At 45.6% G+C, this 10783-nt stretch overlaps 1 protein-coding gene across 2 annotated transcripts in view; it reads right to left on the bottom strand.

Annotated features, from left to right (window-relative positions):
- Window positions 1-2927: 2927 nt before the first annotated feature.
- The window catches only part of nSMase (neutral sphingomyelinase), a 37386-nt gene continuing 29530 nt past the window's right edge, over window positions 2928-10783 (bottom strand). For both annotated transcript variants that reach the window (XM_077636894.1, XM_077636893.1), the window contains 2 exons: window positions 6853-7097; window positions 2928-5564 (listed from right to left, as the gene is read on the bottom strand). In XM_077636894.1, the coding sequence (XP_077493020.1) occupies window positions 5313-5564; window positions 6853-7097 (497 nt within the window). In that variant the 3' untranslated portion in view covers window positions 2928-5312. The remainder of the gene's footprint in view (window positions 5565-6852; window positions 7098-10783) is intronic.

Raw genomic sequence — 10783 nt, 5'->3', positions numbered from 1 at the left:
CACGTTCTCCAAAGGAGGAAACTTTTTTAACGAGGATAGGCACGCATGTTAAGTACTTTATGAAATATTTATGCAACAGCTTCGGTGGCATAGACTGCTGCATTTCCGGGTCTACATCATTTTGCCTTGACACCAGCTTCACATCCTTCTGGAGCTGATGGGGCTCATTGCAAAGCTTGCGCGTCAGCAAGGTGTGGAATCTCCGTGGTGCTTCAAGCGCCGAGCATTGATCACTGGAGCTTGGCATTACCCAAGCGGCTTATTTCCAGCGCAACAAGCGAACGATGTGGCATCAGAGACCAAGTGCATGCTCTAGTAAGAGGTGGCTGGCTATCAAGGAGCAACGCCTTTTCTTGCAGAGCAGTGGCAAAGAGGAAGACTAAGTGTGTTGTGCACGCAGGTCATGGAGTTGCACAGTGACTCTATGTCCTGGCCATTGGCAACGCCTTCCTGCCCACAAAGCAGTGGTAAAGGGAAAGATAAGGCTGTAGTGCCTGTGAGCACTAGCCTCCAAATCCCCTTCCCCACCGTGCACCTTCCATTTTTTTCTTCCAATGTCGACAGGACTATGCCGCGATCTGGAGGAACAAGGCATTAAAGGGCTCATGACAAGGTCTACCAACAAGTCGTGCTTTTACGTTGCAGCTACTAGCCACAACGTTGCTATGCGTGCAGCATACTTAAAGAAGTAGGGCTCCACATGCACATCTAAGCTGAAAATTGCAATGAGAAGTTATCGGCTCTAAGCCCGTCCCCCTGGCAGCGATGACCTTGTTGAAGCAACCAGAGTGATGTCATGACCTGACAGCGCCGTCATCTGCTGCAAAACTGCCACGCACCAGTCCAGCTGTGGCACATCGTGAAGTCTCCAAGATCGGACAAAAAAGGAAAGGACACACGCCTTTGTTGCCCTTGTTCCCCTGTCATGGGGTGCGAGCCCCTTCACCCCTAGCCCGAACAATGAACAACCCATTTCCTCAAGCTCATGATCATAGCAGCACTGTTCCAGTTGCGCAAGACACCCACGGCGTGCAGGTGTGCTTCTAGCTTGTGAATACCATACTGTCGTGTACCAAAGGTTGTAAACTGCACCATGCGCAAGCCGCTCCTGGTATCTGCTATGCATGCCGCATTCGCCGCTTCAGTGGCTAGATGACGGCTGCTGCGATACCATTTTAATGGGACCACCTCTCTGCCTCAATGACAGTTGTCGAAATTTCGCCTAATGGGGCTAGGAAGGCCTTTGCCTTAAAAGAGAGAATGGGGTGCCATAGCAGAGGGCTCCGGAATAATCTGGACCACCTGGGGATCCTTAACGTGCACTGACATCGCACAGTACGCGGGCACCTTTTGTGTTTCGCCTCCATCGAAACTCTGCCGCCACGGTCTGGTAGTGCTATGTGAGCGCGTGGTCTTCCATGTCTTCTGTGCAGTGGAAAGGCAAATGTGCGCTTTTTAGATGTGCTGAAAAATAGCTGAGGAGTGCAAGATGTATGCATCATCACATCTTATTTTCAAGTCTCGTGATCACCAAACTATTGTGTGTGAGGCACCCTACGCTATCCGCTGCTGACTTCATTGCGTCTTGCTGCCATCGTAAAGGTGTATTGTGGAAAACTCTTTCGGCAGCGCTTGTCAGGTTCAAGTTGTATGGCTATCGTCATAATAAAACGGGTGGTGTAAAGACCTCCGGACGAGCAGCCCGCTGTTTTGTCTGGACGACAGTAACGTTACAGGGTCCCTGCAACGGTTTTCACTAAGGGCAAGAAAAGCCAAAATACTGAATTGCCCTTTACCCTCCTGCAAAAATTTTCCATCCTACTTGTGTAGCAACAGAGAGTGATTAAAAGTGGCCCTCTGCTCTTTCCCTCTCAGACCAGAGCGGCCCAGGAAAAAATAATAGGCCAGGGCCCCACGAAAGCTTCACCAGGCCAACCCGGCTCATTTTATTATTTTTTTGCCACTCGCTACCTCGTCATGGTGCAACTGGGGGTAGTATGGAAGGGAGCGAAGTCTACAGCTGACCGTGCGCGCCGTCTCTGAGCACCATTAGTTTTTCATTGCTGATGTCACGAGTGCCTTACGAAGTTAAAAGGAAAATTCGCATTAGCAATCGGCACCGAACGTCACTGCGAGGCATAGGAACGAGGCTTTCAGATTATTTCTAAATTACGGGCTCGATTTTGGAGACCTTTACGCGGCATGAAAACTCAGTCGCCTTTACTATAAATAATGCACACATTTTATAGCCACCTTCAAAACGATTTCAGGGTCCCTCTAAAGGCACAGTGGCTCATCCAGGTTGCTGTGCACAACCAAAGGAGTGCAGTGATCGCGAGACTTGGAAGGCACAGCGGCTCGCCCAGGGAGCTGTACACAACTGCAACAGAGTTTTTACCTACTTGTGACATCGTGGTTGTTATTCAGGTTCGACTGCTTGAACCAAAACCAAAATTATATTGCAGAAGAAATTAGGCGTAGGCAAATTCCACTTGGTAATGCATGTTTACCATATTCTGATAGAAGTTAAGTGTGCAGTGAAGCTCCGCCCACATTCAGGACCGCTGCACAGAATTTCTCCACGACAAAAATGTAGTGCATAGTTAACTTTTTTTGTCACCTAAACAAGATAATGACAAGAAAAAATTATACTCTACAATTGTGATACCAAGCTTGCTTATATAGTTAAACATTAAAAATGATTTCGTTTACTGTTGTGGTCGGCCAGTGGACTGATGCAGGACGCCGCGGAGTGTGGACCAGTGTTTTGTCACTCTCACAGGCGCCAGCTGTAAACGTTTATAAAGGGCACCCTACGCAGAGCATTGCAGGTTTTGTCCTCACAATAGATAGTAACAGCAATTCATAACAAGTGTGAGGATAGGGAGTAAAGGCTACCATGAAATTTCTACAGCAAAACGCAGCAATCAGTATGATGTAAACCCTTTAATGAGAATGTTACAAACCCGTAGCTAGTCAGTTGTCTGTAAAGCAATAGCACTGCCAGCTTTCGATGGCAAAAATCTCTCATTGGCATAGGAACTATATTCTAACCAGTGCAGCGCTGCTTGCCTCGGTAAATAATATCTTTGAAAAACTAAAATTGTTGTTGCATTTGATCGAAGGCCAACTCCACAGATCAGTGCATACCTTGAGCCCATTGTCCGAGTACAGGATGCTCAGTCCTTTCATATTATACCAGGTAATCCCAAATGGGCACCTTGACACAACCTCCGCTACAATGTACATTTGATGGGTTGCCTTAGCAGAGTGTACGCTAAATCCATGGTGCTGGAAAGAACCATAGCCTTCTGGAAGCTTCAGATCTTTGCATTGTGAAATCTCAATGGCAGCAACATGCGTGAAAGATGTCTAAAATACAAATTAAATATACAATATTATTAGTTCTTTTATACACCGTCATACCTTGAGCGTTATAATTGGAAGTAACACTAAGTCTACAATAGCAAAGCAGCATGAAAGTAAAAGCCAATGAAGAAATACACACCACCATTACAGGTCAATCAATGTTTTGCACAGACATTTAGATGCCATTATCAATCAATGTTTCCTGTATGCATTACAAGGGCTAATTTGATGAGTGCAGCTAATTAAATAGTAGAGCTTGGTAAGCTGTACTAAAGCTGAATGTGGCACTTAATCTGCCTAGACAAAAATTTGCACAATCTTTCATTACATCTTGTGGTAAAAGTTGAGAGCTTTAAAACCAAAAACATTTGTGAAGATTTATAATGTCCTAGTGGCATCTCAGCTGACACAGCTTCTAAGCATCAAAATATAGGCTCACAGTAACGTGCATATGCCACTCTCAGCCACCTGACCGGAGTTCCCTAGCATTATGTCTTAACAATATACACCATGTAAGTGAAGCTGCAAATGGGCCTGGACGCAACAGCCACACACAGACAGGGTGCTGGTTTTTGCGTCCAGTGTCGTTCGCTCCCATGAGTAGCACACTAATGAAGTTAAATAAACACCACGCTTTATAACCGCTAAAGCTGTTTAGAATGATCCATAGCATCAAAGAATGCACTACTTCATTACCTTACAAGAGATGCTTTTGCACATCCAAGCACACAAACGAGAGTTTTAATAATTCTCAATCGATACTTGCTGCAGCAACAGCTACAAATGCTGGTGCAGTTCATTAATTCTCAACTTATAAGTAGGCCTTTATGTAGAGCACATATAGGTGCTAGTATCCATAGGTAGCCTTAATCAGCCGATAATTTAAAGCAAATATTCCACCTTGCTGCTTTAAGCTTACCACATCAGTTTAGATGGTAAAGAGTCAAAACAAGAACTCGCGAGACTGTCCACCAAAGATCACTTTTTGTTCCATGAATTAACTGAAGTGATAGTGAAACAGTGGCTAAGCAAAATTACCAGCAGCAGGTGTGACAAAACAAAGCGGTATCTAACATCTAATCTACAGTCGGCTATTACGGGTAATCGATATTATTTATGTGCCAGGGTGTGCCACCTGTCTAACATAGCCACGTGGCGCAGGCATTGTAAAGACAAAGGATACCAGTCTTTACAATGACGAGAAGCTTAAAAGAATCACTTAGTCTATGATGAATCAAGGGTGCAAAATAAATGACATCATAAAGTGGCAGGCAGGTCTGCTTCATGAAAAGATGGTTTGCAAGACTATATATGCTACCAGTAAGAGGTAAAAGTGAGCCAACATCCCGCACGAAACGAGAGCCAGAGGTCACCAGGGTAGTCGTACATGTGGATTTCACATGTCTGTGCTTTAGCAGTCACATCTCTAAGTAGCACCACACCACAAAAGGAATGGCTCAACAAGAAAGTACTTTAGCGCAAAAAATTGACGCCTCTAGGTACATGGCCAATGCTACGCACTGAATATGTGCCAGGAACACAAAAAATACTACCTATGGTCCCCAAAAACTCTGCCACTTGAGCAAACTTGCTAAGTGTCAGCCACTGAATGCTGCAATTAAACATACTTCTTTGCAGCAGCAAATACGATTTGCAATGCGGAGCATCGCAGGAAAGTAGCTCACAGATTGACCACCACAAGTTTCTTGGTCCCGAATGGGTCCTCGAAAACAGCACACATCATGACGGTGATGCCACTGCATTATGAGACCACCTCTTCAGCCGCTTATTCATCGCAATACCACTTATAAAGCAGCTGACGACTGCCATAAACGCAATCATAAATGTGTCCAAAGTCACACAAACACTATGCCCGGATGTGATATCGTCGCAGACGATGCGCCCACCGATGCACAGCTGGGCAATGTGATGGTGAAACTGCGTCAGACCCTCTGATCCCCCTGGATCTGAAGCAGCGGCTCGCAGGGCATTGTATTGGGCGAGGCGTCGCCGGGCGTTATGGTCATCGTGCTGTCGAACTCGCTGGTGTATGCCTTCCATAGCAGGCGCATGGACTTGCGCGCCTCGAGCAGCGAACTCTTCTCCATCGAGGTCCAGAAGATGGCCATGATGAGGCAGAAGCCCAACAGCAGGGCTGCAATCGTGCGGCTGAGCACCAGGATCCAGTGGTAGGCCTGGATCAGTATGAGAGGTGCACAACAGACTCATCGTTATCAGTACCTTCGTCAACATTAGTATGCAGATCCAAAGGCAGGGTCGAGGTCAGCTGCAGCCACCCCAACCCAACAAACTTCCTATGGCTGGATACAACTCAAGAATGAAGCAGAGGCCTTGTAACCAATGGGACTGGCATATTGTCAAGATGTCGCAGTCAACTGCGTTGTACCTGCTAGCATGGCATTGAAGACAGCTGTCAGGCGCAAAGTAGTTGACTACGACAGCATGACAATAGCTCAATGCCATTGAATGAATGAGATGGCTTCCATTCAGAAGCATTTGCTGCTTCATTATTGAGTTGCATACAACAGCAGCCTCACCACTCCACCTGACTTTCTACTGCCCTTTGCTATATTCAATGAGGCCAGTGGTAAAATTCAATTTGCAGCAATTTCTGGAGCACCAAGTTTTCCAATTCGAGCACTTTGGAGCAGAGGAATGTCAATTTAAGACTACTCTGGAGCACTAAAACTTCCAACTTGGAGCATTTTGGAGCAATGCAACTTATTTAAAAGCACTGTGAAGCATGTATTTTCTAGTTTCCAAATCTCTTGGGTTGGCAAACAACACAGGAGAAGTTTGAGTATGATGTAAAGGTGTGCTACACCATTAGGTTTGTCATTAATGGCACAGAGACACCTGAGAGGTCTGCAAGTTTCATGCTGTATAACTTCATTTTTTTTTTAAACAAATGGTGCAGCGCATGGCACAACTGAATTAAATTGTGAAGTGCAAACAAACCCAGCAGTCGCGCCCATTTATATCTCACACAGGGCTAGTACGAATGAGGTCGACACAGCAGTTTAAATGCACATTATAAATATGACATATAAGTCATGGCTAGAATGAACGTCCGCAAACGTGGTGCTTGGTAGCAACAAAGACGCAGGTGCCGAGCCCACATGCGGGAATGCTCCGCACGGACACGGACTTCGAGGCGGGTGCTCATAAGCATAAAAAAATTTCCACACAGAACGTGAAAAATATGGGCGCTACACGATAGAGACAGAAAGCAGAAAAAAGTCCTCTAAGTGAGCCCAAAACTGCCCTGTTTCGCAGCTTATTGCGAGGCTACCGAACTAGGTGTGGATCTCACGGGATGGATGCGAAGTAGAGCAAAACAGTAATGATTTACCCCAGCCCCCCTAACCCCCCCAATCCCTTGCGGCGTTTGAAACACATTAATATTCGCCCAATTAGTAGTGCTCAAATTTACAGAACTGAACCTGCTGCGCTGTTCATCACCTGTGGAAGGTGCAGGGGCACCGTGGCTGCCAGAATGCAGGCCATGAAGCAGGCAGCCACGATGTAAAAGATGCGGTCAAGGTGGATCCCATCCATGCTCTGTCGCAGCTGCTCCTGGCCCCTGTGGAGTGCATCCAGCAGTCCCGTGGCGCGCGCTGCCTCACTCAGGTTTGCGTGGCCTGCAGTTGCTGCACCACTGCCATTGGCACCCACTAACCCAGGTGTCAAGTGACCACCAGGCACCACTGCAGAGCCATGTGCCACAAGCAGTCAAGAACCAACAAAAAATAGGGCGGTACTGCATTTTCAGCTCGAAGCTTTCATCAAATCGCAATATCGTCACAAATTACCTCCACACAAACTCATTTTCAAACTGCACCTGCAATGTGAACACCAATGCGAGAAAGTAACAAATAATTGATAATGGGCTTGCTGAAAACTTAGAAAAAAAAATAGGCAGGCCAATCGTCATGTGCAACATCATATACCCACAGCTTGAAGAAAGTTCATAGATTAAACAAGGCTGCAAATTTGTATCCAAGGACAAAACCTCTCGAATTCTCTTGGAGACAGCACTTTTTGTCAGACAGGCTGCAGTGATATGCTGCATTCCTATAAATGCGGGAAGACGCCCACAAGGACAGCAAATAGCACAACAGGATAAAACACAGCAGCAAGGCAAAATGAAAATTGTGATTATCTCTTCGATGCTGAGGCTACACTGTTCGCAGAATCAAACCCTAATGACACCCTCTAGCGCACACCCAAATGCGGATTTTATTACTCCATCAATATGGAGTATTGATACTCCCTTGAAGAGGTGTTTAGGAGTTAAAGGAGTAAAAGTTGTCCTCCCTACAGGAATGGTGTGCAAACATGGCATTTGTGCATCCCAACTCTCACAGTCATGCCAGCATCGGAAAGAGGCAGGAAGCGGCACGGGCAGCCGGTGAACCAGCTGTACTCCGTTTCGTACATCAGGTGCAACGCTGTCAAAGCTAGCGCTCTTGTTTGTGCGGCTTACATCCGCAATCCAAAAGTAGTGAGGAGTCGTTGGCCAGTTGTCTGTTTGTTCTTTTCATGCTCATTTGGTAGCCTATTATCGTAGATGAAGCGATGTCACCTTACAAATGCTATCAAAAGTTTTGAATCCCTTATTCACTGCAGTTTTCATGGTCATGTGCCACACAAACATTGACCAAAAACAAACGCAGAATGAGGACACCACCAGGGGTGCTCTGGCATGACAGTGTTTGTTTTCATTTTCATGCTTCTATAGCTTGGTTTCTTAATACGATTGAGTAACAATGTTGCCTCAAAAGCTTTACTGATAGCTTGATGTCGAAAGTCTGTCCCATCACAGTTCCAATTTGATGCAGCAAGCTGCAGTCGCCTGCAACACACCGCGCAGATCAGAGCTCTTAGACATACCATTTAGGAAGCTCCACGTCATGGATGGATGTTAGGAGCATCTCCTTTGACACAGGACGGTGGCAGGTACCCAATGCTAGGTATTTCTTTTTCTTTGCATTTCTCTAACTAATCTGTCAAACACAACCGAACTATCTATAGATTCTCCTATTCCTTTAAATACAAATTCTATTCAATTTCACATCTGAACAATTTTTAATCCTGACCTTGAATACCCTTATGTCACCACCCTGTTTTCGAATTGCCAATCTTCCCATTGCTTTTTGCTAACAGTTGTTGCAGATTCATTCATATTACCTGTGTTTCAATATTCCATATTCATTCATATTACCTATGAAGAGTGACTGTGCCTGTATCAACATTTGGATTGATACCGAAACGTTCCACTAAAATGTGTTCAATTGTTTCAACAGATTTACCACACAGCTCGTGTCAACTTCTTAGGTTAAATTTGCTTTTTCGCATTCTAAGCCATCCTAATTTCACTTCAAAAGAGTACGGCACTGCCCCTTCAGTTATTATAGAATGATTCCTTCCTGATTTGCCATTTTAATTTTATATACAGGTCTGGTCTTTGCTTTTTTCCATTGAATTAATCCAGTATAAAAGCTGCCACCATCTGTCGCCATCATCTTCCGGAGAGCATCTGTTTTTGCTTGTACCTCTTAATTCATCTCTCACTTATCACATTGTTATATTTATGGATCTTGTTGCCGCATATGCTTTATTGACTTTGCTGCCAGGCGGGTGCGTGTTTATCAACAATCATGGAGTTTGTACTTTGAACACAGTTTACGTTACTGACCAAGGGTGTCGCAAGAATCTCTAAACCCCAGATTTTGACCCAATAAGATCTCTGTTTTTTTTTTACAGATGGACCGCATGGAAAGTTTAGCAGCTGGCAAGATCAAAGAGCTCAGGCGTGCTTCACACCAAAAACAGCTGTGAAAATGAGGCCTAAGCGGAAAATCTTGCTCGATGGTGGTGCATAAAAAGGAAGATCACATCGTGGGAGCACGTTGCAGGCTTCACAGGAATAGTTCAATGTAGCTTACTGTTGCGTAAAGCGGTGACACTCCGAACTATTGTATCACAGCAGGCACTGTGGAGAGGCATGAACAAGCGGCGAGCCAGCGACATTGGCAACGATGGTAACCACGATTATCACAAGACCAAGCAGAAGCAGACGACAGGCTAGGTGGCAGCATCGATGGCAAGAAATTAGTCCATTTCGGACTTCAAGAGTGTTCAGACCAAGAGACTCCATTCCAGAACAGGAGCTACTTGCTCATTGGAATCCACCCAAGTGTAGCTATACGGCTACAATTTTGTTCCATCATTTGGCGAAAGGCGTAAGACAGTGCCTATTCCTCACTTTTGTTCCATATTAATGGAGTAAATGATTCATCGCATAGAGTTTAAATGGTGACATCAGCCATTTAAACTCCCAATAAGGTTGATTCTTGTTTAGTGCAATAATAAGGTAATAAAATTTGTGAATGAATGAATTTATTTAGCAAAAAGGGCAGAGCAAACCTCATGGTAAAGCGGTTATTACAGTTTCGAGACCAGCAAAGAACCCTGCATTACTGATGCAAAAACATGCAGGCTGGCACAGTAGAACATCGCAGTTAAGTTTTTCTCTGCACTGCGGGAAAAAAGTGTACCAGCCTGGAAACGTAGTATCTGAACGCGGCACGTGCAAAAATTTTCTATCGTAATCTGGTGCTCTCTTTTCTTTCTAACAGGTGTAACATGCTTTTCTGGAATTTGCAAGGCTCTGTGTCTCTTGCGGTCACTCTGTACACGCGTAACATTCGAAACGCCCTGCAGTGATCCGTCTGCCTGAGCAGCTGTCGGTGAAACGAAGGCAAGGGCGCGGAGGGAGTGTGCGCAGAGCAGGCAAAGTTGGGGCACGCGTGCGATTCTGTGCTGTTTTCGCGGAAGCGGCTTTAATCCTACACAATCCCCGTCGAATGGGATACACAAACTGCCTGTTTTAAACTGCAAAGATAATGAAAAAAGCGGATTACAGAAACAAAAACCCTGGGAGCCAACTCGCGCTACCGCATCTCTTACAAGGCTGCCTGTGTGCCCCCCTCTTGTGACAGTTCCGTTTTAAGGCCGTCTGTCATTCGCGCTCGTGTCGCAGCAGCGATGGAGCTGCATTGTAACAGATGCAGCAAAATTCACGCTGCCTGTAAGCGTGCGGGGCGCGAGACTGGGCAACAGCACCAGAAGTGCACCGGGAGCCAACAACCCTGCTGGCGGTCAAGCGACAGTGAAGCACAGCTCCACTTAAGCCGGCATGCCGCCGCTGTTTCGGACGCGCTAAACATAAGCTGTCAAAATGCCAGCATTTAGTAAAGCACTACTGCGAGGTGAAATTCGCTATACCAATTAAGCAAGAACACTGACATGTTGTGATGCAACAGTCAAGTTTGTATTGCATGGGTTTCTTTGGGAGCTACAGTAGGATGGGCTCAAGGAAACATATCAG

Source organism: Amblyomma americanum, chromosome 9 (genome assembly GCF_052857255.1).
Source record: "Amblyomma americanum isolate KBUSLIRL-KWMA chromosome 9, ASM5285725v1, whole genome shotgun sequence".
Lineage (NCBI taxonomy): Eukaryota > Metazoa > Arthropoda > Arachnida > Ixodida > Ixodidae > Amblyomma > Amblyomma americanum.
The sequence above is the reverse complement of the archived record's forward strand: the minus strand, read 5'-3'. Positions and strand labels throughout refer to the sequence as shown.